Here is a 27,282-nt window from a genome sequence, read left to right as displayed (position 1 = left end):
GTTGTAATTTTTTGGGAAACAAGTCAGATTCTCCCATCACTAAACCCAATCCCCTCCTGATCACTGTGTGCGACTCTTGAAACCAAGTCAGTTCTCCTCCCGGTCTGTTAATCAGCTGACTTTGGCCAAAGTAGTGTCAGGAGTCAGAAGCAGCAGTGCAGAAGCTCGCCAGCCTGACAGTTACTGAATTCAATTCCAATAAAATATATTTTTTTAAAAATCTTTGCAAATGTTTAATGATTGTGTAGAATGCCATAATATATTATCAGGGTGGAAAGCCCTTTATAGAAGCAGCCGATTTCACACCGGAGTCCTGAGATCGCTGCGGCAGTGCCCGTTTCGTCGCTTTACTGCACAATGAATGGCGTTTCCCAGGAGCTCCCCAAACACCGGCAGAGGGACAGACAGACACGTGAGCAGAGGGGCAGGTCCCGAGGCGGGAGACACAGGTGAGCTTTTGTTGTTGTGGGTCGGAGCTGCGCCGGGAGGCGAGAGGAGTCGCGTGTGCGTGCGCTGTGTGACAATGAAGCTTGGTCAGTGCTCCCCGGACTCCTCACTGCGCTTCTGTCTGTAGCCCCTGCGCTTCTGTCTGTAGCCCCTGCGCTTCTTCTGTCTGTAGCCCCTGCGCTCTCCTTCCTCTGCCACTGGGCGCCGGGCTTGGATGCGTCTGGGCGCAGCGCTGAGATTGTGTCGGACTCATGGAGCGACAGCGGAGAGATGTGGCAGCCTCACCCGGAGAGGGAAAAGTTGCCTGAATGAGGGCGATTCGCTCCCGGGATCTGCGCTCCGCTGGGAATGAATTTACAGCCGGACTCTATTGCGGTTGCCGGATCCGGACACTGGGTGAGTCCACAGACACATGGGCTGATGTTATGTCGGGGGGCGATATATTAACTGTATTGTAGGCGCTGCGCCAACTTTCTACATAACACTGTGATAATGAATCCTGCTCAGATTTCATCAGAAACTAACTTTACTATAGAGATAGACCCACAGATCTGTATCACAATCCAACCCCATTTATATAGTCACAAATGCCAACCTGTCACCCTTTCCATCCCACTAGTATGAACTACAACTCCCTGCATCTCCTGCCACCCTCCTCATCCCACTAGTATGAACTACAACTCCTTGCATCTCCTGCCACCCTCCTAATCCCACTAGTATGAACTACAACTCCCTGCATCTCCTGCCACCCTCCTCATCCCACTAGTATGAACTACAACTCCCTGCATCTCCTGCCACCCTCCTAATCCCACTAGTATGAACTACAACTCCCTGCATCTCCTGCCACCCTCCTAATCCCACTAGTATGAACTACAACTCCCTGCATCTCCTGCCACCCTCCTCATCCCACTTGTATGAACTACAACTCCTTGCATCTCCTGCCACCCTCCTAATCCCACTAGTATGAACTACAACTCCCTGCATCTCCTGCCACCCTCCTCATCCCACTAGTATGAACTACAACTCCTTGCATCTCCTGCCACCCTCCTAATCCCACTAGTATGAACTACAACTCCCTGCATCTCCTGCCACCCTCCCCACCCTACTAGTGTGAACTACAACCCCCTGCATCTCCTGCCACCCTCACCACAATCACACTAGTGTGAACTACAACTCCCTGCATCTCCTGCCACCCTCTGCTGCTGTTGCTGGAGGTTGTAGTTCAGCTACAGGTAAGGGAACACAAGTTGGTCATCTTTTTTTTGCCTCTCTGGATACATATATCTCTCTCCTGCACTAAGGTGACCAACTGAGTGTAGCAGATACACACCCCCCTCTGGTGCACAATTTTACTCTTACTAATCTTTTCTACTGCTGTTCTCCTTCCCCGGTTGCAATCTCTGCTCTCAGATCGATTCTCTGCTTCCAGACTTTATAAAAGAAATACTTGAGAATGTGTTGATTGCCTTTATTTTCTTATTCTTGTGGGGAATGGGAGTATTTAGCTGTTTGTTCTACCGTTTGGAATTCCATCTCTTTTTCTAGTCCTTAGTGTCCCCCTCCCCCCAATTGGAACCCCGTCGCAGAATATCAACATCTCCATCTGTATAAGGCAAACTTTCCCTTTAAGTCCCAGCCATGAGCACAACCCCTCGTATTTCTAATCAGCGTCTTTTTCCCCAATAAAAAAAAAGACCCCAAAAACTTGGGCTCTGTGGCCATGACACTGGAGAGTTAGAACCATAGACTCTACAATCTACTGCAGTTAAAGCTTCTATCTTTGTTCTTTGGATCCTAGTGATGAACACAATTTTTTTTGCCAATTTTGCCTCGAAAATGACACCCATAGACTCCAATGGGCAAAAAAATTTGTTGCCCACAGACTCCAAATTTTCGCTGTTTTTGGAAAATTGGCTCAAATTTGCCAATCACTCTCAGCAATCTCAGCATTCCCTTACCTGAACATTCCATATCCAGCACATTCCATATCCAGCACTGTGCTCTTGGTATTCCCTGTGCCTCCCCACCTTCCTGCCAGCCGCCATAACGTCTGTCAAGTGACTGATACTCTCTTTATCAGGGGTATTAGGAGTATTAGGAGTATTAGATCTTGCTTCATGGAACTGATTCAGCAATGATCTTGCTTCAAAGAATTGTATGTAATAGCGCAGTGATTCCCAACCAGTGGCTCATGAACAACATGTTACTCACCAACCCCTTGGATGTTGCTCCCAGTGGTCTCAAAGCAGGTGCTTATTTTTGAATTCCAGGCTTGGAGGTAAGTTCGGGTTGTATAAAAACCAGGTGTACTGCCAAACAGAGTCTCCTTTTACTCTGCAAGTCCACATAGGGGCTACCAAATAGCCAACCATATCCTTTATTTGGCATCCCAGAAACTTCTTCATTCTTGTGCTCCCAAACTCTTTTTACATTTGAATGTGGCTCACAGGTAAAAAAGGTTGAGGACCCCTGTAATAGCAGATCGTCATGCAGCTGTATCAGCAGGTTTATCTAACCTGGCCTGCCCCAGCCATTATTGAACTACATTTCCCAGCATCCCTGGCATGTTAGGAGCTTGAGAATATTCTGACAGTTTTATGGTATTTCCCTGGGTAGGTAAGGAGAAAACCTAGCTGACCACACCGCTGTACTGCTAGGGCACACCCATTCTGACCACTTTCAGTGGGATTATAACACAATAGGAGGACTGTGAGAGGCGATAATGATGTTTCTAGGCTGCAAGGACATGGGACCGCCAAAAGCTAGCTGGAAGGCTGGAGGTGGAGAACAACAGCCAATTAAAGGACTGTTAAACAGTAATTCCCATTCTCTCTCCACCTGGCTGGCCACAATCTTCCTTAATTCCTCCCATAGCCATCTTATTGTGTTACAGACTCCTATCAAGGAGCAAGAAGTGGACGGGGCATGGTCTTACATCAGCGGAGATTTGCCATAAATTGCAAGATTACAAGGGGAACTCCCAGGGGTTTCTCTTAGATATTCCCCCGTAGTAAGCACAATTCTACAGGAATAATATAGGATAATGAAGCATTCTCAATACAGTGGTTTATAATACATCTTTATTATAAATCCATTCGGCAGAACTCTGCTAAAATATTTATAAGCATATGAATTTACCTTTATGAAGGGTAGTGTTGGGGGGAACCTCGGATGTATGTACAGCTCTGTACTTTTTTATATGTTCAAAGGGAAACAAAAATATCTGCTAAAAATTGGAATCTGAGCTATAGTGCTACTGTACCTCCATATAAAGGGTCTTTCCCTAATTTGGATACCCGTTCCTAAAATCCACTAAAAAACTTTTAAGCATTATAAAGGAAGCCCAATAGGACATGGATTCATGCAGATTCATTGCTGTCAAGTGCAGGGTGCTGTTGTATTGGAACCATCTGGATAACAGGTTTCCGGATAATAGATCCTATATGTATATTCCAGTTGGCTGCTCACCTTAATATTGTTATTAACATGTATTTATAGAGCGCCAACATATTTTGCAGCGCTGTAATCATATTTGAAAAATATTATATGGCAATGCTGTATTTGTACAAGGCTAATTCTTAACAGTGGGGGAACTACTGAGGGTGTAGGGGGTGCGATCGCACGAAGGCCCGCACCCCCTTAGGCTCACCAGTGGTTCACGCAAATGAAAATCTGCCAAAAAGCTCTGTTCAAGTGGGGGGGGCCTGATTGTATGGCGTGCACCTGGGCCCTGCACTTACGTTACTGATTCTTAATAAAATATCCCAGCTATGAGTGCCAGCTTTGGGGTCAAAAACATTATATTTCACCGCTCTACCTTATTTATCAAATTCAGATGGGATGTACAGTATATGTATCAAAAGGCACGAGGAAGTGGTGGATATTTGACTGAGCTGGTCTGCTGTGAAGTGCATTAATGGATATTAGAGAACCCTGATCATTGTGGTGGTTTCAGGGTTCTAATGGGAATCTACTGCATTCTAAGTGGACACTTATTTAGTTTTTTAAAACCGCCCTCATTGATGTTCCAGAAATGAAGCCATCTACACAGCAACGCAAGCAAGAATAAATCCCGGGGCATGTCAAATAAGGGCTGTGACTGGCTATTTGGTACCTCCTATGTGGAGTGGTAGCCAATAGGAGGCTCTGTTTGACAGTACACCTGGTTTTTATACAACTAAAACTTGCCTCCAAGCCTGGAATTCAAAAATAAGCTCCTGCTTTGAGGCCACTGGGAGCAACATCCAAGGGGTTGGTGAGTAACATGTTGCCCCTGAGCCACTTGTTGGGAATCATTGCCATAAGGATTATAATGACTTACCTGACTTGCTGGTCCAGTGCTCCTGTTAGCAGAAAACTACACAGGCCCGGGACACTTGTGAGCAAGCACTCTTCTTCCTCCCTTCTTCTTGCTTCAAAATCCAGCAGCCGACACATGCACAGTAGAACAAAAAAGCTGGCTTTTTTAGATGAATTAAACAAAAATCTACTGCACATCGGCGCAAAAACAGAAGATGAGCACTAACTCGCTAACAGGAGCACTGGCCTGGGATATAAGCTAAGTTATTACAATCCTTGGGGTGCCCTAACATTTGGCACCCCCATGAATTGGAGCTTGCATTCTCCTTTAAGGGTTAAACAACCCTTAAATACCACCTTCTGCAGCCCTGAGTACTAGACAGCATGGCTCAGTTAGTTGCACCAAGGGAAAATCGTTTGACTGGAGGAGGTGAATTTAGATTTACTACTGTGAGTCCATTGATTGCACCAGGGAAGAATTACATGGTCAGGGTAAAGAATGACGTTATTGTCCGTCCTGCATCTGTTGCTCCCTAGTGATAAGCAAATTTATTTGCCAGCCATGGATTCACAGCAAAATTCTGCATTTCGCCAAATTTTTTTGGTGAAACTGCTGCAAAAATTCGCCTCAGAAAAAATTGTCAAGAAAAAAAGCCCATAAGAAAACAAAAGCCCATTGAATTTAATATATTAAATTAATATCTTATTGATTTTCTTATATCGCCATAAGAAAAAACGCAGATTGACTTTAATGCATTTCTATATAAGTTATTGTGGCAGTGAGTGTATATAAGTTATTGTGGCAGCGAGTGTGTATAAGTTATTGTGTATATAAGTTATTGTGGAAGCGACTGTATATAAGTTATTGTGTATATAAGTTATTGTGTATATGTTATTGTGTATATAAGTTATTGTGGCAGCGAGTGTATATACGTTATTGTGTATATAAGTTATTGTGTATATAAGTTATTGTGTATATAAGTTATTGTGTATATAAGTTATTGTGGAAGCGACTGTATATAAGTTATTGTGTATATAAGTTATTGTGTATATGTTATTGTGTATATAAGTTATTGTGGCAGCGAGTGTGTATAAGTTATTGTGGCAGCGACTGTATATAAGTTATTGTGGCAGCGACTGTATATAAGTTATTTAGGCAGCGAGTGTATATAAGTTATTGTGGCAGCGACTGTATATAAGTCATTGTGGCAGCGACTGTATATATGTTATTCAGGCAGCGAGTGTATATAAGTTATTGTGGCAGCGAGTGTATATAAGTTATTGTGGCAGCGAGTGTATATAAGTTATTGTGGCAGCGAGTGTGTATAAGTTATTGTGTCAGCGACTGTATATAAGTTATTGTGTCAGCGACTGTATATAAGTTATTGTGTCAGCGACTGTATATAAGTTATTGTGGCAGCGACTGTATATAAGTTATTGTGGCAGCGACTGTATATAAGTTATTGTGGCAGCGACTGTATATAAGTTATTGTGGCAGCGACTGTATATAAGTTATTGTGGCAGCGACTGTATATAAGTTATTGTGGCAGCGACTGTATATAAGTTATTGTGGCAGCGACTGTATATAAGTTATTGTGGCAGCGACTGTATATAAGTTATTGTGGCAGCGACTGTATATAAGTTATTGTGGCAGCGACTGTATATAAGTTATTGTGGCAGCGACTGTATATAAGTTATTGTGGCAGTGAGTGTATATAAGTTATTGTGGCAGTGACTGTATATAAGTTATTGTGGCAGCGAGTGTATATAAGTTATTGTGGCAGCGAGTGTATATAAGTTATTGTGGCAGCGAGTGTATATAAGTTATTGTGGCAGCGACTGTATATAAGTTATTGTGGCAGCGACTGTATATAAGTTATTGTGGCAGCGAGTGTGTATAAGTTATTGTGGCAGCGACTGTATATAAGTTATTGTGGCAGCGACTGTATATAAGTTATTGTGGCAGCGAGTGTATATAAGTTATTGTGGCAGCGACTGTATATAAGTTATTGTGGCAGCGAGTGTGTATAAGTTATTGTGGCAGTGAGTGTATATAAGTTATTGTGGCAGTGAGTGTATATAAGTTATTGTGGCAGCGAGTGTATATAAGTTATTGTGGCAGCGACTGTATATAAGTTATTGTGGCAGCGAGTGTATATAAGTTATTGTGGCAGCGACTGTATATAAGTTATTGTGGCAGCGACTGTATATAAGTTATTGTGGCAGCGACTGTATATAAGTTATTGTGGCAGCGACTGTATATAAGTTATTGTGGCAGCGACTGTATATAAGTTATTGTGGCAGCGAGTGTGTATAAGTTATTGTGGCAGCGACTGTGTATGAGTTATTGTGGCAGTGAGTGTATATAAGTTATTGTGGCAGCGAGTGTATATAAGTTATTGTGGCAGCGACTGTATATAAGTTATTGTGGCAGCGAGTGTATATAAGTTGTGGCAGCGAGTGTATATAAGTTATTGTGGCAGCGACTGTATATAAGTTATTGTGGCAGTGACTGTATATATGTTATTTAGGCAGCGAGTGTATATAAGTTATTGTGGCTTTCCCTCTCTGTGCCAGCAACTGCTGCCAGCTACATCATACGTGGCTTAGAAGGTGACATTCGAAAGATGCAGTCATTTTATTTTAATGTTTTGTTAAGTACCCCTCATCCATTTCTCTGATTATTTACTTTGATATGTATGCAGGAGATGTTCCCACTAGCCACCACGGAGAACAGAGCTTTTATCATTCCATAGGATTTACAGCGCCGCAGTTTATCTGTTCCTTATTGGCAGCCAACAGTCAAGCAACTGTGTCTCTTTAACAAATTGTTACTTGAAGGAGTTCACTGGCAGATTACAGATATACATATAATATAGCAATAATAATATATAATATAATATATAGGATGCGTTATTCTGAAAGCTCAGAGTTATGGGAAGGCCATCTTCCGTAGAAATAATTTCCTTTTTCTCTGTAATAATAAAACAGAACCTTGTACTTGATCCCAACTAAGATTTAATTAATCCTTACTGGAGCCAAAACAATCCTATTGGGTTTAATGTTTAAATGATTTCTTTTAGTAGACTTATGCTATGCAGATCCAAATTACGGAAAGAACCCTTATCCGGAAAACCCCAGGTCCCGAGCATTCTCAATAACAGGTCCCATACCTGTACATATAGTATAGAGTGCTTTCACTGTATATACTCATAAATGACCATGGGAGATAGGGAAGAAGATGGTTTTTAGTAGAACATGGATCACAAAATGTTTTATATGCACTGATTTATAGCCAGGACCCTTCAGTACCACCTCGATTACAGATAATAAATGCTATACAACTTATGCTATATACAGCAGCATACTGTATAATAATGAAAATATTTCAGTGTAACTTTAATCTTTCATTTTAAGGTGCGTCCATGTGGAATGTGAGTACCCAATCTGATTTTACATATACATTTTCAAAAGAAGTTTCTGAACTCAAGTACGGGGGTTACTCATAGTAACCCTCTGAGGTGGTTGAGAAGATCTGGAATGTTGCAGGCATCCAGGGAATTACTGTACTGCTAAATTGGGAAATAATGGGCCTGGATACTGGGGAAATCTGGATATTGTTTCTGTATTGGACTCTAGGGGTTCACTGAGTTTCTGGCAGCAGCTCTTTTAGGGTTTATAGAACATTTGCCTCGATCTCCAGGTCTTCTTTCTTCTGGTGGTCTTGTGACCCCTGTTCTACTGGCTCTACCTCCATCAAGTCCATTAATATCTCCAAGACATTCTACGTGAAATAGGTCGGGGATGCCTACTTCAAGCCAGTAATCGTAACTTCCATGGCATATGTTTCTGAGGATGCTCAACTGGAGAAGGTTCTACTGGCTCTACCTCCATCAAGTCCATTAATATCTCCAAGACATTCTACATGAAATAGGTCAGTGATGCCTACTTCAAGCCAGTAATCGTAACTTCCATGGCATATGTTTCTGAGGATGCTCAACTGGAGAAGGTTCTACTGGCTCTACCTCCATCAAGTCCATTAATATCTCCAAGACATTCTACATGAAATAGGTCAGTGATGCCTACTTCAAGCCAGTAATCGTAACTTCCATGGCATATGTTTCTGAGGATGCTCAACTGGAGAAGGTTCTACTGGCTCTACCTCCATCAAGTCCATTAATATCTCCAAGACATTCTACATGAAAAAGGTCGTGGATGCCTACTTCAAGCCAGTAACCGTAACTTCCATGGCATATGTTTCTGAGGATGCTCAACTGGAGAAGGTTTTTGTGGCTCTACCTTCATAAAGTTCATTAATATCTCCAAGACATTGTACGTGAAGTAGGTCAGGGATGCCCACTTAAACCCAGTAACCAAAACTATCCTGGCATAAGTTTCTGAGGAAGCTTAACTGGAGAAGGTTGTAGATGCTGGTTTATGAATTAAAAGGAAGAATACTTTCCCAGGAGCAGTAACTCATAGCAATCAGCAACAATCTTTAACTATGCACCTGTTTAAAAGCAAACATCTTGTTGGTTGCTATGGGATACTGCTTCTGGGCAAATGTAGTGCCTTTTATTACATATGGGGTATGTAGAGGACACACTCTGACCCCTCTATACAAATAAATTCTTGGGTTCATGCCAGTTTTGTGGGTCTGAACCCTATGTCTTCCCTATCTGATAAGAATGTTCCAAATGACATGTCTACATGTTACTGAAGGTTTTGCAGCAACAACTGAGCACAAATGCACGGGGGTCATGGCTTTTCCCAGATGTTATGATTGGGGCAGTGTAGTGTATTATATACTAAACCTCAAGAAGAGAAATATACAGGAGTGAAATTAAACTGCTACCGTAACCTTACACTGAACTTTCAAATGTTTGGAAAGCGTTTGCTGTGGATAGGAATGTACAGTTAGTTCTATAAATATTTGCACAGAGACAACCTTTTTCTAATTTTGGTTCTGTACATTACCACAATGAATTTTAAATGAAAAAAAATCTGCAGTTGAACTGCAGACTTTCAGCTTTATTTCGGTGGGTTGAACAAAAAGATTGCATAAAAATGTGAGGAACTAAAGCCTTTTTTTAACACAATCACTTCATTTCAGGGGCTCAAAAGTAATTGGACCATTGACTCAAAGGTTATTTCATGGGCAGGTGTGGGCAATTCCTTCATTATGTCATTATGAATGGAGCAGAAAAAAGCCCTGGAGTTGATTTGAGGGGTGGGGGTATGTGGAAGATTTTGCTGTGAACAGAGAACATGCAGTCAAAGGAGCTCTCCATTCAGGCGAAACAAGCCATCCTTAAGCTGCAAAAACAGGAAAAAACCCATCAGAGAATTTGCTACAATATTAGGAGTGGCAAATCTACAGTTTGTTACATCCTGAGAAAGAGAGAAAGCACTGGATGTCCATGGAAGACAACAGTGGTGGATGATCGCAGAATCATTTCCATGGTGAAGAGAAACCCCTTCACAAGAGCCAAACAAGTGAACAACACTCTCCAGGAGGCAGGTGTATTCATATCCAAGTCTACCATAAAGAGAATACTGCATGAAAGTAAATACAGAGGGGGCACTGCAAGGTGCAAGCCACTTATAAGCATCAAGAATAGAAAGACTAGATTGGACTTTGCTAAAAAAAAAAAAACATCTAAAAAAGCCAGCACAGTTCTGGAAAAACATTCTGTGGACAGATGAAACCAAGATCAACCTCTACCAGAATGATGGCAAGAAAAAAGTATGGAGAAGGCGTGGAACAGCTCATGATCCAAAGCATAGCACATCATGTATAAAACATGGCAGTGTGATGGCTTGGGCGTGCATGGCTGCCAGTGGCACTGGGACACTAGTGTTTATCCATCATGTGACACAGGACAGAAGCACAAGAATGAATTCTGAGGTGTTCAGAGACACTGTCTGCTCAAATCCAGCTAAATGCAGTCAAATTGATTGGGAGGCGTTTCATAATGACCCAAAACATACAGCCAAAGCAACCCAGGAGTTTATTAAAGCAAAGAAGTGGAATATTCTTGAATGACCAAGTCAGTCACCTGACCTGAACCCAATTGAGCTGCATTTCACTTGTTGAAGACTAAACTTCGGACAGAAAGGCCCACAGCGATGTGGCTCTTCAACAGCGATTTACAAATAAAGTTATACACACATACATACAAACAAACAGCAACTGAAAGCCGCTGCAGTAAAGGCCTGGCAGAGCATTAAAAAGGAGGAAACCCAGAATCTGGTGATGTCCATGAGTTCAAGACTTCAGGCTGTCATTGCCAGCAAAGGGTTTTCAACCAAGTATTAGAAATGAACATTTTATTTTCAGTTTTTTAATTTGTCCAAATACTTTGAGCCCCTGAAATGAAGTGATTGTGTTAAAAAAGACTTTAGTTCCTCACATTTTTATGCAATCTTTTTTGTTCAAACCACTGAATTAAAGCTGAAAGTCTGCAATTCAACTGATTCTAAGTTGTTCCATTTAAAATTTATCGTGGTAATGTACAGAACCAAAATTAGAAAAAAAAAGTTGTCTGTCCAAATATTTATGGACTTACTGTAAGAACCATTAGTGCTGTCTATATAATGGTAGCCAGTGTGTGTTATAATTTAGTGTGACATATTGTTTTGATTATTGTTCTATACGTCTCTCGGAAATAATTTACACACCTCACCTAGGGGGTTATTTAATAAACTCTGGTCGGGCTTTTTGGGGCAAAACTCATATTTTTCTGGGATTTTTTTAAAACTCAATTTTTTCTATATATATTAAAGCCTGATTCAGCAAAAAGCCCAAATCTGAAAATCCGCCATCTCAGACCTGCCGGGGTTGTGTAAAAGTCAATGGCAGAGGTCCCTATTGTTTTTTGAAGTTTCTGTGTTCTGTGCTGGACTTAAGGTGGCCATACACGGGCAGATAAAGCTGCCGATATTGGTCGTTTGGACCGATTTGACAGCTTATCTGCCCGTGTATGGGGGCTTCCGACGGGTCTTTTTTGGAGGTTGGATTTTTACCCGACCAACCCGTCGGAGCCGCTTGGCGCATCGTAATTCGATCATTCGGCCATACGGCCGAACGCTCGACTTTCCCCCGATATAGTGACGCAGTTTAGTGGCATATCGGGGAAAGATCCGCTCGTTTGGCGATGTCGCCTGAAAATCTGACCTTCAGGGTTTTCAGGCCAATGTTCGAAAAATTCAGGCTTTTTGGGGAAAAAGCCAGAAAAAATTGAACGATTCGGGAAAAAACTCAGGAAAAAATGTTCGATTCGGATTTTCGCGCGATTTTTTTACCCAAACCTTTAAATCGAGCTTTTTTAATAATAAATAAGGTCAAATCATGGATTCTAATTTGGTCTGACTTTTTTAATTTATTATAATCAGAAAAATTCTGATTTTAGTAAATAACTCTCCTAGTATGCTAAGCAAAACCTTATTACAGTAAATAAAGGTCATACACTATAATATACATTTGACGAGGTTGCAGATCTTTATTCGATATGCCCACCAAATGCAGGGCGATATTAGCCTAATATTTCAGCCCTAGGGCCAAATGATTGCAATGATTACAACAATGGCAATGGGCGCCGACGGGACGAAGACTGCATCAACTAGCTCAATCGCAAGGGAAAATCAAACCTGCCCGATCGATATCTGTCTGATTTTTGGGCAGATATTGTTCAAGGACGCCTGTCAGAATACTCTATACACTCGCAGATAAGCAGTCGAATCTGTCTGAAGGACCAACTTAAATCTGCCCGTGTATGGCCACCTTTAGATATATATCATCATTTGAGCAAAGGAAGCAGACATCTTCATCTGCACCAAGCGACTGGGAGATCCAGATTCAGTTGCCAGAGAAGTCCCAAGCGATGCACAAAGGCCCTGGGTAGTACCCGCGTTTACTCCACAGGACAACAAAATGGGGAGCCCCAGTTTTATATGCTCTAATAAACAATCAGCTAATACATGAAACCATTTGGTGAACAACAGACCTTGCTTCCCATGCACTCATCAGGAGCTGGCCAGGCTTCCAACAAGCACACCCGAAGCAGAGATCTTATCCTATAATTTATTAATATTTGAGTACATATTCTGCCCCTGGATATAATAAAGGAAATTCTCATGAAAACTTCCAGAAGTCATAAACATATTAGGAACTAATAGTAGTCATTGGAGAAAGATTAGGTAATTGAGTAATTGAGTTCAATAGTTTCTTTCCTACAAAATATTCAAAAATGATTACAAAATATTGGGTTCAAGGGGTCTTTCCTACAAAGCCTTTTCATACAAGACATTTCTATCAAAGTATTACCCTCAGCCAACACTGATAAAACCTCTCTCATTACACATAAACGTGGTGAATCAATCATGAGTCATAAAGCCAAGGTTGCGTATTGTAGTTTATTCCCATAAATATTTTGTAGAATTTTTCTGCTGTAGTTTTCACTTCCAGCACTGGGGAGCAGCTCAGGACAAGAAAGTCTGTAATGATCCATCTCAATGTACTGTATTTTCACTTTATCTGCAAAGATGAACTTCCATATTAAACGGGGGCAGTCCATATAAAGGCCTGGGGGTTAGATATGGAACCTGAGTTTTTTTATTATTTCTTTAATGACATAATTTAATAGGATTTGGTTCATGAACTTGTTGGTATAACATAAACTTAACAACGACACTGGCTGCTGATGTCATAAATCTCTGCTTATTAACTCTGGGTCCCTGGCTGTTTCATGCTGCAATTTCTTCTCGCAATATAATAAAGCATGTTGACTGATATAGGTCAGGAACAGTTGAACAGCCAAACTTAAGAATGACTTTGTATTAGACAGATATTTGCAGGCAAGTATTTCAGAGCTGTTCCTTTGTTTGTCTTCCATGTTGATAAAATTGAGCTATTGGTGAATGTTCATTGTTGGTTGTAGCAATGTAGTGTCCATTCGTTAGCTGTCCATGCCATGCATGCCAGCATCCTCTTCTTCATCATCTCACTTACACCAGCTATTGTGGAAGAAATATTGTGCAACTGAGATCACACTTGTGTCAAGGTCCAAAAGAAAATGAGAAGTAGAGTCTGTGCTTCCAGGGAGACTTTCGTTTGGATGGTCGGTATATGTTTTTTTTTCTTAATAATATTTCTTCCATAAAAATTATTGTGTTGATTGGCTCAACTACTATTAATAACAATAGGGTGTAGTTTCTTTGAATATACACTTAATCTCTTTGATTCTGAGCTGCTAGTTGAATCTAGGCAGGTGCCCTAAGGTTGTACCCTCGAGTAATTCGTTTTTTGCCAAAACAGATACCAGATTGAGAAACCTCAGCCTGCAGGGAGCCAGATCCATGTAATAACACCAATGTTATACCCCATTATACTCTGGCCATGCCCCTTGCTCTGCCAAAACTTGGTATGAATATGGGGGACAGCCTATGATTAAGTGCATGAAAAGCGTATGGCTATGTCATTTTCTATTTTTGCGGCCTAAATAAAGTTCTCAGTTCTTTTACAAGCCTGTTTGTGGGATCTGTGAGTGCCTGCGGATTTTCTCCTTTGGTTGGATACCTCCACCTCGAGCTGTAGGTCTGGGGCATTAGCCAAAAAACTTCTTTGGTTTTTACATTGGAATTCCTTTTTTTATAAGTTGATAAATATGGAGGACGCCTCAGAAAGTTCTTGTAGCATCCTGATAAAAGAATGAGAGACACCTGTAGTTTTCAACGCAACATTCATAGCTGCATTGCCTGCACACCCAGCATATACACCGGATGTGACATCACTGTACATGTGCACAATCATAGCTGACTTCACTGAATGCTTCTGCACATGCACACTTTCAATTTGGCTTCAGACACTGTAAAATCTGGGGGAATAACAAATAGTGATGGGAGACCAGGGGAGGGAATCCAAAACTGGGTAACTACCAGGGAAATCAGGGGGAGTTGACAGGTTTACTAGGGGACTGGTAAGGTAAATATGTTCTTTTATATCGCATTCCACTAAAAATTGGCCACTAAGGGTCCCCAAAGTTAGAGAGGAGATTGTCTCCTATTCCTAGAGTTCCCTAGTGTAGCCATAAGGTGGCAGTATGCTAATATAAATATGTTGGGAGCCATGCTGTTTAAGGGGCTTTTGCCTGGGACTCCCTGAGGAGTAGATGAGAGTGGAACCCCAGACAAGTGCAGGATCCAGTGAGTTATCTCTTGTTATAAGTTTCTCTAGGAGAGCCAGTTAGCTCAGGGTTATTCAGCTAAGCAGCTTTGGGCTCCTCCAGGCAGGACCAGGTCCCCGGCGGTGGAATTGTTTCCTATTGAAGGAAAGAGAACTCCAGTTTCTCTTTACATGTTCTACAACTAGTTTTGCTTAAAGGGATACTGTCATGGAAAAAAACATTTATTTCAAAATGAATCAGTTAATAGTGCTGCTACAGCAGAATTCTGCGCTGAAATCCATTTCTCAAAAGAGCAAACAGATTTTTTTATATTCAATTTTGAAATCTGACATGGGGCTAGACATATTGTTAATTTCCCAGCTGCCCCAAGTCATGTGACTTGTGCTCCGATAAACTTCAATCACTCTTTACTGCTGTACTGCAAGTTGGATTGATTTCACCCCCCTCCCTTTTCCCCCCCAGCAGCCAAACAAAAGAACAATGGGAAGGTAACCAGATAACAGCTCCTTAACACAAGATAACAGCTGCCTGGTAGATCTAAGAACAACACTCAATAGTAAAAACCCATGTCCCACTGAGACACATTCAGTTACATTCAGTTACATGGAGAAGAAAAAACAGCAGCCTGCCAGAAAGCATTTCTCTCCTACAGAGCAGGCACAAGTCACATGACCAGGGGCAGCTGGGAAACTGACAAAATGTCTAGCCCCATGTCAGATTTCAAAATTGAATATAAAAAAATCTGTTTGCTCTTTTGAGAAATGGATTTCAGTGCAGAATTCTGCTGGAGTAGCACTATTAACTGATGCGTTTTGAAAAAAACATGTTTTCTGATGACAGGATCCCTTTAAGCTATAAGAACCACTGGTGCCCATGCTTGTGAAACAATACCAGCTTAATGGTACCCTGAATCCAATTTAGCTAGGGGTCACCCTTGAGAGCTCATCCAGAGCAAACACTTGATAATGCTTATAGTTCTGAGAAAAGGGCTACTCAAATTTACTGTAGCCTTCCACTACTTTGTGGTAGTAATAACCCCATGCACAAAGTTTGGTCCATACAGAATGGGTTTGCAAAGATGGGAGAGGCAGAACTTGATTGGTCTGCTCCGAACCCTAATCTCAACCCAATGGAACACCTGTGAGATGAACGGAAACAGCAATGCACGTCTTTGCTCCAAATCAGTGGAATATGAATAGGAGAGGGCCCAAATAGAAAGATGAGTAATAAAAAGTAGCAATAATAATAAATATGTAGCCTTACAATTTTGTTTTGTTTTTTAAGATGGGGTCAGTGACCCTCATTTGAAAGTTTGAAAGAGGCAAAAGAAGAAGGTAAATAATTAAAAAAAACTATAACAAAAGAAATGAAGGCCTATTGACAAGTTGTTTAGAATTAGGCATCCTATAACATACTAAAAGTTAACTTAAAGGTGATCCACCCCTTTAATACCCTTTGTTTGGAAAGAGATGCCGGGCAGGCGCATACTTTTGGCTATATAGTCTGCTAATAAATGCTTGAACTCAGTCTAGGCAAATGAACGGAGCTGCCAGGGAATAATCAAGATTATTTTTGTTCTTTGCCATTGGGAAATATAGGGACATGAATTTTCCAATAAAATGGGCAATCAGGGAGAATAAAAGGCTATAATTCTGTTTTTGTCTGACTTTCTGCTAAATATTTTGTGGACCACAGCTTTCTGTCAGATCTGGAGAAACGATTTTTAATACGTTCGCATCATGGTCTGCAAAATCTGCACAATCTGGCACTTCAGAGTGATTATGTGTGCTGGATTCAACGTGCCTGCGCTGCTTATCAATACCCTGCAGTGGAAAGGAAAGGCAGAGCTTGGAAAGTCAAGGACTCATGGGGAGCTGCTGAGAATATATGATTGGGAAGAGAATAGCTCGTAATTTTTAATTAAAACTCTTTACAAAAATGACGCCGAAATCTTTTCACTCAACCGTCATCCTGCAGATGTTTCAAATGGCAATTATGGTAATGGAAAGTAATTTACAGTAAAAATAGATTTTTTTTTTTGAATAAAGGTGGAACTTCCTTTTTATCTCGGGGAATTCTAAATGGCGAGGCAAGAAAGAGCGTCGTATAGCCCATTGTAACATTGTTTGTTTGGCTTGTTGTGCGCAGCAGATACTTTGCAGTTGTTTATCACGAGGTGCACGAGAAGTGTTGTTACTGCGCTGTGTGAGATTGCTAAATTGCAGGAAGAAATTGTTTAAATGTGACTTAAAGGTTAAACTGACGGTAGTGAATGTGGAACAAAAGCGATTATAATTGCACATCATCTATTGTTTGGACAACCAATGAAGTGTATAGAAATGAGACTCCATTGTGGCTGGATTTGAAAGTTGTGTAGAAAATAAAATAGGAATCGCACACTTCATAACTGCTAAAGGGGAGTCTGCCCCATTCATTTCCAACAATGCTGTAACCCCACTGTTGGACTGGGGTTCCGGGGCCCACCCAGGCTTCCACTTTAGGGGCCTCCATTGCCTCTCAGGGCCCTGCCCCAGTCGTTAAAGACTTTTTCAAATATGAATGCACATTAGCGGGCAGATTTATCAAGGGTCGAAGTGAAAATTCGAAATAAAAAAATTAGAATTTCAAGCTATTTTTGTGTACTTCGACTAGGGAATAGTTCAAATTCGATTTGATTTGTAAAAAGTTCGAAAATCTAAATTTATCATGTACTGTCTCTTCGACTTCGACCATTCGCCATCTTACAAAAATGCAGAATTGCTGTTGTAGCCTAAGTGGGGACCTCCTAGAACCTACAGAATATGAAGTCTATTGGTGGACTTTTTTGAAAATACTTCGAATTGAATTCGATCTTACTTCGATTCAAACGATCGAATACAGCCAATTCACCCTCAAAAAAAAAAATCTGTTTTTTTAATACATTTCGGTTGGTCTTTTTTTATTCAAATTTCGAAGTTATTGGAGTTAAAAAAAACTCCCATTACTTTGAAATTCTACCCTTGATAAAACTGCCCCTAAAAGTGCCCATTGTTTTTTGCTGAGAGGTTTGTTTTTGTAAGTAATTGTTAGCTGAAGTTTCTAAACCTGACTGTTTTGCCAACCTCACTGTCCCATCTCAGCCTGTCAGTTAGGGTAGGACTACATGGACGTTTTCGGCGTGATCCGACGCACTGCAGCAAAACGCTGATCTGACGCACTGCAGCAAAATGCCGGCGTCAAATCACATGCGACGGAAATAAGGTAAGGGAATGCATTTTCGGATGGTGTCGCAGCGTTGATCCGACGCGACACAACCGTGGGTTGCAGACGATCCCCAAGGCGTCTGCATCCGACAGTCGTGTCGCGTCGGATCAACGCTGCGACTTCATCCGTCATTTCCATTACTTACCTTATTTCCATTTTGTTGCAGCGCGTTGGATCGCGATGAAAACGTCCATGTAGTAGGACTTAGAGTTTCTAATACTAACGGACTCCTGCTGCACAGATATGGCAGTCCCTTCATACAGGAACACAGGGAGTCAGATAGGTCATTTAAAAGCATTGGGCAAATACTTTATGGCAAAATTATAAGAAGAATGCAAAGTCTATTTTATGGTAGATGTAAAAAAAGGTTTCATTTCTGGTGTCAGTATCTCTTTAACAGATATTGCAACTGACTGCCCCACACATGTACCTTAGGACAGGACTCCACGGACGATTCCGACGCAGGCGCCACGTCGGATGCTATTGTCGGATCGTGTCGCATTGTTGATATGACGCGACACGACTGTCGGATGCAGACGAAGTGTGCAGCGTCAGATAGCGCCGTAATCGTCCGTGGAGTCCTGCCCTTATACTTTTCGCTGTGGCCAAGATCAGGGGAGGTTGGGGAGAGCAACTTCGGCTTTTGGTGGGGAGTCGGTCTGGGTCAATGGGGAGGGGGTCTGGGTCAGTGGGGCCCACTGGGTGCTTTTCCAATGGGCCGCTGGCCCAGGCAGTTAAGGATTTTGATTAGAGTTGTGTGTTTTGCTGAGTTTTTCCTGGCCCACTAATCACTATTTCCTTGGAATATTGCAATGATATTTATTTTCTTTTAGATGGGTAAGCACTTCCTGACAATCATGTGCGCTTGATTACCAGCACCTGGCGTTAATTACCTTCTTAATTAATATGGAAGCAGTGAGAATACAGTTATTGCTTCACATGTGTCTTCTTTACATTGCGCTATTATCCTAAGCCAGAAACTATATTCTGTTATTTAGTGTTTGTAACATTGGATGACTTTGATCTAATTTTAGGATGAGATGATTGTTTATTACGTTCTAAAATCATAGGTTCCAAAGTGTTTGCCCTTCAATTTGTCTTATCGCTGTATGTCTAGGTACAGCTATGGCATTGGTTATATCCGGAAACCGATTATCCAGAAAGCTCAGAATTACGGGAAGGCTGTCTCCCATAAATTCCATTTTGATCAAATAATTCAGCATTTTAAAAAGGATGTTCCTTTTCTCTGTAATGAGAAAGCAGTATAGGTATGGGACCTGTGGTTTTCCGGATAACGGATCTATCTGTAATTTGGATCTTCATACCTTAATTCTACTAGAAAATCATGTAAACATTAAATAAACCCAATAGGCTGGTTTTGCTTCCAATAAGGATTAATTATATCTTAGTTGGGATCAAGTACAAGCTACTGTTTTATTATTACAGAGAAAAAGCAAATCATTTGGATTATTTGGAGAAAATGGAGTCTATGGGAGACGGCCCTTTCGTAATTTGGAGCTTTCTGGATAAAAGATCCTATTCCTGTACCTTGTACTGGATCCTAACTAAGATATACCTGAACTTTATTGGAGGCAAAACAGTCCTAATGGGTTTATTTAATGTTTAAATGATTTGTTAGTAGACCAAAATGATGAAAAGATCAATTATCCGGAAAACCCCAGGTCCCGAGCATTCTGGATAACAAGTCCTATTCGTGTAATGAAGAGCGGCATTCCCTGTCCGACCCTTACTAGGAAGAATGGAATGGGGAGACAAAACAGCAACGTGGTTATTGTTTTATGTTAAAATTATTTATGGCCTCGAGTTCCAAAAAGGGATATTAGAACTGCATGGATTTCTGAATCGACCTCGGTCCAGTTTGACTTGAACTCAGCTGCATCCATAATCTTTAAAAAGAAAAAGCAAGTACTGCTGGAGGGATGAGTAAACTGAGCAGGTTTAGGTTTGTAATTCCCTGGCATTAACGGATGGGGCGGCATTCAGCCATAGCAGTTGACTGACTGTGGCATGAGCTCCAGTTGATCAGCCATCATTTTAAGGAGATTGTACAGCTCTTCAGGTTCCAGGTGAGTTGCGGCAGGAGGGAGAGCAAAGCTGCGTATCATGAGCCTGTAGATCAGCCATCCAGATGGGGGGAACATCTGACAGCTCTTCCAGTTCACATACACTTTGACGATGAGAACGTCAGAGAAAGGGGGTACCTTTTGTAATTAGAATCTAGAAATGTAAAGGGACCATTCACCTTGAAATTAACTTTTACTCCTAAGTATGTAGAGCGACGTTTTGCAATTAAGTTTTTATATGACATGTTTAACACTGATTGTGCTGAGGGATCGGAGTTTTTTCTTAAAATATTTCAGTGAAACAGAAGGTATCGATTCTGTTATTTTAATAAGATCATACGTGAGCTAGTGTTTGGGTCACCTGACTGACTGGCCTCAGGCCAAATGGGACATATGGTTGTCTATTTAATGCTCACTACACAATATCCTACTGATTGGGGCTTTTTTTGGGCATATTGGATACAGTAGTTGCTTTGCACCCCTGTTTGACCACTGCTCCCACCTTAGTTCCAGCGTTTCGCCGCCAGCAAATAAATTCTGGAATCTCCTGTGAAAATTCGTCGGTGAAAATTCAGTGGCGTCAATTTCTGATTTTTTCGTGAAAATGTCTGATTTTCATGATTTTATTGTGAAATCCTTCAAATTTCACGATTTTTGAGTGAAATCCTTTAAATTTCATGATTTTTAATGAAAACCTTTGAATGTCACGATTTTTTAGTGAAAACGTCCGAATTTTACGATTTTTTTGTGAAAACTTTCGAATTTCACGATTTTTTCAGGAACTTTCCCATTTCACTTTTTTTCGAGAATTTCTCGTTCGGGACAAATTTGCCCATCACTATTCGTTGCCTAGTGTTGAGTCGTCCCAGTCACAAAGACTTGTGTAGTTTTGCTTCAAAATGAAATAACCACAAACTGTACTGTATAGTAGCCCCAAGACAGAGATTGGGGACCTCTAACCACTGACAATAAGATAAATTAACAATCCCCCCCCCCCAAAAAAAATTGTCGAGAAATAGGTTTCACATTCATTATACTTTTTTATGTATTTTTATTCTTTAATCAATATGTTTATACATCGAAACTTTCTATAACTCACCTAGCGAATATATTATTTATGTGCCTGCATTTTTCCATCAGGGACGTGCTTGAGTTATAATTTAATTAATACAATTGCATCTTCAGCCCAGAGAAATCAAAATAAAATGCTTTGATCTGACCTGTTTTCATAGTTTCCTTGTTTTCACATGCCGATGATGGGAAAATCAGTTCTAACACTGACCTAGTTTTGCTATTGGTTTTCTTTTACATCAAACATCAGAACCCGTTGAGGTTACAAAAAGATGGGATTATTTGCTCTGCAAGTGAAAATAACTATAAATTGCTTAGACAAATTGGCATCAGAGGTGTGCAGAGATTTAGTCAGTGCTGGTTGGACTAAAGGGATCATTTATTACAGCCATGGCAAAAATGTTTATTGCACTAGAAGGATCTAGGGGTTTTTCTAGATAACAAGTTGTCTAATTCTGGGCAGTGTCATTCTGTGGCTACTAAAGCAAATAAAGTTCTGTCTTGTATAAAAAAGGGCATTAACTCAAGGGATGAAAACATAATTCTGCCTCTTTATAGGTCCCTGGTGAGGCCTCATCTGGAGTATGCAGTGCAGTTTTGGACTCCAGTCCTTAAGAGGGATATAAATGAGCTGGAGAGAGTGCAGAGACTAAGTGCAACTAAACTGGTTAGAGGGATGAAAGACTTAAATTATGAGGGTAGACTGTCAAGGTTGGGGTTGTTTTCTCTGGAAAAAATGCGCTTGCGAGGGGACATGATTACACTTTACAAGTACATTAGAGGACATTATAGACAAATAACAGGGGACATTTTTACCCATAAAGAGGATCACCGTACCAGAGGCCTCCCCTTTAGACTAGAAGAAAAGAACTTTCATTTGAAGCAACGTAGGGGGTTCTTCACAGTCAGGACAGTGAGGTTGTGGAATGCACTGCCGGGTGATGTTGTGATGCTGATTCAGTTAATGACTATAAGAACGGCTTGGATGATTTTTTGGACAGACATAATATCAAAGGCTATTGTGATACTAAGCTCTATAGTTAGTATAGATATGGGTATATAGAATTTAATTAAAAGTAGGGAGGGGTGTGTGTATAGATGCTGGGTTTTCATTTGGAGGGGTTGAACTTGATGGATTTTGTCTTTTTTCAACCCAATTTAACTATTTAACTATGTAACTATGTAACTTTGCACCAAACCTTCCACCTTGAAAAATTGCTGCAGGTCTCATCGCTCGAAACCAGAGCAAAGAAACCTGTGATTGCACTGTTGCCAGCCTTCAGCAAGCTATCTAGAGCAGGATTTTCTTATGTTTCAATGAATTTCTAAGTTAAAAGGCAAAAAAACTCTGTCCAACCCAGACTCACTCCTCGCCTCCTCCTCATGTCAACCGTCAAAAGTGTCCCTCTGTTCCTACTGTCAAAATAAAGCAGTTTGACAGCTTGGTTGTCAGCACCATTTTGCTCCACTTCAGATCACAGATACTGAGCATGCATTGTTGAAACCGATTTAAACCTAGGGTCCTGGGCATGCTCCAGCTGTGACAGAAGAGGACACAAAAGATGGTGCAAGATGGTGTCTGTCAACCCCTCCTGTACCAAAGGTACAATGATAGGGACACTTAAGAGTAATGGGGAGGGAGCAATGGAGGGGGTCTTGGGTTGTTGTCATGAAATTTTAATTCTCCTTTGATACAAGCCTCCTTTAAAATAAGCCTTTAATTACTGTATATGGCACCTCTAGATTTTATGTTACATCTCATTCCACAAATATTAAAATTAGATTTCAATTAGGTCGAGAATTTGGGCAAATACTAAAAAGGAATTTCGTGTTTACAAGATATTGGACTGTTTCAGGCAATTCATAACATTGTAGAAATAAGCTGTCCCTTCTAACCTCTCACGTTCTGTCTCTTTTCAATAACCATGAGCCTGTTCATACAGCTTTCGGGTGATCGGAAAATGAATATAATTCCCCCTCGCTAATAAGATGTAAAAACTTCCTATAGGCTTTTAGCTAGCAACTTGATCTTTCAGCAACATTGTTATAAACTGGACATTTCTTAGAACTGTCATCATAGAAAGCACAAAATCTGGATAAAGCTGGCCATAGATGTTAAAAGATCCGATCCTCAACGTGAGACCACGATTTTCTCGGAATGACCATCAACTAAAAAGACCAATTTGCCAGGAAAACAAAGGGGAGCTGCCTGCTTGGCCCTGCAAACATAGATAGATTGTACTGGGACTGACAAAGGTTTTTTGATACAGACAAATGTTCTGCAGGAGGGTCATCCCCAAAACTTGTGTAGCAAAGTCACAAGATACTGGGTATGAAATTCAAAAGATATTGCGGAACACAGTGCATCGGACTGATGAAATGCAGAAACTGGATTTAAAGATGAGAATGAATTGCCATGTACGGCATTGTTCAAAAGTCAAATGATTAAAAAATGTCCCCTGTGATCAGAGCTTGAGTGGTGCAAAATAATCCAATTTAAAAGAAACTTATATGCTATGCAAAATATATTAGGGGAAGAAACTGGAAGCCAGAAATTTTGTGACATATCCCCTGGATAGTTACCAGTCAGTCAAACTGAAGAAGCTGCGCGGATGATTAGTGAAGTATTAATCAGCAATTCCTGGACTGCTGAAATATGTATGTATGTGTAGCCCACCCTTGATTGTGCTTTAGCAGTGTTAATTATAGTGTGTAGACAGGACTATACTGCTTGCCAGACAGCCCAGTATTTTGAAGGGCTGCCCGAGTCAAAAGGATTCCCTTGATTGACACAGCGATCGGCCAAGTCATAGCCCCACCCTCTGATGTCATGGACACGCCCATCTATGTAATGACCCGCCCCCTGATGTCACGGCCCGCCCCTGCCTCCACCGTTTCAAAAGGTGGCAACCCTACTCCAGCAACTCCTTGTAACTTGAGTGTTCCTCTTAGCAGAATGAATTCCAGTCACAGTGGTTTCCTTGCAAAAATAACTTTTTTATTAACAGTAGAACAGTCCAATAAACTAAATGAGTAGTTACTCCTTTAAGGCAAATTCACACAATAGAAGCAACTCCTCCCTGAGGGCAGAATACTGAGCTTGGGATCCTCAGCCAGGGGTCTTGTGACTTGACACCCTACCTGATCCTAAACTCACCCACTGAGATCCCTGCACTAGTGGTTTACACACCACGGGGGGTCTTAACCCCACTATTTCTCCTTGTTGGAGCAGAAGCTGCTCACTATCTTCCCTGAGCCATCCTCTTGCTCTTAGAGCAACTATGACAACAGTAACTAGCACTAAGGAAACTAAAACTTGATCACAACTCTACCCTGGGCCTGTAACAACCTCCCACAGAGGTGAGATCCTAGAAAAGACTCTTTTATACTGTTAAACACTGCCCCCTACTGGGCAACAATAACCTAGATCAAATTATAGTGGACCCAGGAAAGGAGACCTAGCTGCCTAGGTAAATCAAAGGACCCCTTAGGTGTCCAACTATATGAGGGAACTGCCTGAGTAAACTGTTAACCTTCAGGGTCTCTACATTTGTATGTTTAACTTTATTTGTAAAGAGCTGTTAAGGAGCCGTAGCGCTGTACAATGCATAAAAGTGCAAAATATAAAAGTACACACATGGAGGACAAGTCAGAGAATAAATACAATAAATATACACATTACAATGAGCTCATAAAAGGACACAGAGCTAAATGCTATTTGGTAACAGACACAGTATGAAGGAGGTCCCTGCCCTGAAGAGCTTACAGTCTAAGTGGGTGGGTGGCTAACATACAGGCACTAATTGGAGGGGAAAAAGTGCACAAGGCATTGTCCAGTAGTTACCAGCACTAGACTAAAGTTCTACTGCTCTGAAAGGTAGACTCTTAGTTTTTTCTTGAAGAGATTGAGAGAGCACTCCTTACAGAGGAATTCAGGGATGGAATTCCAGAGGAAAGGAGCAGCAAGATAGCAAGGTTTGAGACAAGAGGTGGCAGTGGATATGGATGGTGTGAAAGGAATTTAAAGGGCACCAGTTGTCAAAAAAATATTATCCCCAATCAAAGGTGTGCACTAATAGAACCAGCACTCCGGTTTTAAAAAAAATTGCCCCTGCCAGTGCTAGGCCACCAGGAGGGAGCTCTCATGTCAGGTCAAAGCGCATGCCCATAACTCGCCTATGATGTCACGCACATGCGCATAATGTGCAAGTTGCAGCATTCGCTCATTGCGCACATGTGTGTGCTCCAACATGGCTGCTCACACTGGGAGCTCCCTTCCGGTGCGGGTGATCTATCCCCCAAGCGCACCTTTGGTTGGGGATAATATTTGTAGGTATCATTTAATGCTGAACAAGTACAAATTGGGTTTCTGCAAATGATTTTGAAAAAATTTAAATTTCTTGAAGAGGACAAATCCTCACGTTATTTCTAACCTAGTTCTGTCGTCGGGTAAATGTTTCTTTTATATAACAATTGCAGTTAATATAGGTCGTTTGAGGAGAGCGGAAGAATGATTATGAATATATAAGGTGTCGGATTCTAATCCTTAGATTCACTTTGTGATCCTATTCATGAGAGCTTCTTTATCTGTTATGCCATAAAGAATACATAAAGGAGACCATTAATCGGCAAATGACAGATGCTTTACCGAGTGCCATCAAATACAGAATTCAAGTTCAAACGTCTTTCCGTAATGATTCTGTTATTCATGTCATTTATTAGATATTCTTTAGATTTATGGGCCAATCCCCTCTCTCTTATTCACTAGTATCTATCTAAATCCCTCTGCTATATATATATCTTTTTTTCACACCAACTGACATAGAAACTGAGCTTTCTACATTACATGTGTATCGTCTTTTTTAATTTTTATTAGTTTTAATAACAAACAAGCGTGTTATTTTACCAATAAATTTATTGCAGTTTACAGAAAATGTAAAATATTTAATTACACAGTGAAATTAAACACGTTCATTTTAAAGATAGAGATATAGAAGATGTAGCACAAAAATATCTATCTAAACCGAAAAGACTCTGCTCGAGACCAAATCGAAAGGATAAAATCTTGAAGATAACTAAACCATCAATGTGAATGGGTTGCCATTTTGGCATGTACTGTATAGCCGAACATCAGCTCTCGGCATCCATACGCTTTAAAATAAACTTTCTCATCTTATCAATAGTTCTCAGATAAATGGACCATATATGTCTAAAGCACATTCTTAATTTTTGGCTTCCCGTACTGCAACGTATTGCCTCTTGTAAACAAAATAATTTCTATGCATTGTGCTTACTGCAAGCACACCTCCCTATAAGCTATTTGTATATTACTGTTTTAGAATATTTAACAGCCCAAAAGTTCAACAAAGAAATAACTGCGCTGGAGGCCTACCTGGTGCTTAAATGTATTTATACTGCTCAAATTAAAGGCAGAGTGGAGCTTACTATTTTATCAAGCACCTGGATAATCCTCTGTGCCCCTTAATGTGGACCAAACTCTTCCTAGTGGTTGATATTAGTAATGCAGTGAATCCAGGATTCGATTCGGCCAGCATTCTGCCTTTTTCAACAGGATTTGGATTAGGCCAAATCCTTCTGCTCGGATTCGGCCGAATCGGAATCCTAATTTGCATATGAAAATTAGGGGCGGGGAGGGAAAGTAAAAAATGTTTCCCCTTCCCATCCATAATTTGCATATGCAAATTAGGATCGATTCAGTATTCGGCTGAATCTTTCGAGAAGGATTCGGGGGGGTGGACGAATCCAAAATAGTGGATTTGATTAATCTCTAGTTATAAGTAAAAAGGATCCCCCGTAAGTCGCTGACAGTTCTCTTTCAAATACTGTGTGTAAATCTCATCTAAAATAAGTAATGGAAGATTTCAATCCTAAAAGAACTAGGCCTTCTCTTCTACATCATTTCAGAGTATATACCCATAGATCTTTGAAGTTGA

General features: G+C 40.8%; 1 protein-coding gene across 2 annotated transcripts in view; it reads left to right on the top strand.

Moving 5' to 3' along the window:
• Positions 1–463: 463 nt before the first annotated feature.
• Positions 464–27,282, top strand: part of sgcg.L (sarcoglycan gamma L homeolog) — a 119,783-nt gene continuing 92,964 nt past the window's right edge. For both annotated transcript variants that reach the window (XM_041582667.1, XM_041582666.1), the window contains exon 1: positions 464–843. In XM_041582667.1, the coding sequence (XP_041438601.1) occupies positions 796–843 (48 nt within the window). In that variant the 5' untranslated portion in view covers positions 464–795. The remainder of the gene's footprint in view (positions 844–27,282) is intronic.

The sequence above is a fragment of the Xenopus laevis genome, chromosome 2L, assembly GCF_017654675.1.
Source record: "Xenopus laevis strain J_2021 chromosome 2L, Xenopus_laevis_v10.1, whole genome shotgun sequence".
Classification (NCBI taxonomy): Eukaryota; Metazoa; Chordata; class Amphibia; order Anura; family Pipidae; genus Xenopus; species Xenopus laevis.
Note: the sequence above shows the minus strand (reverse complement) of the source record. Positions and strands in the feature narration are given on the sequence as shown.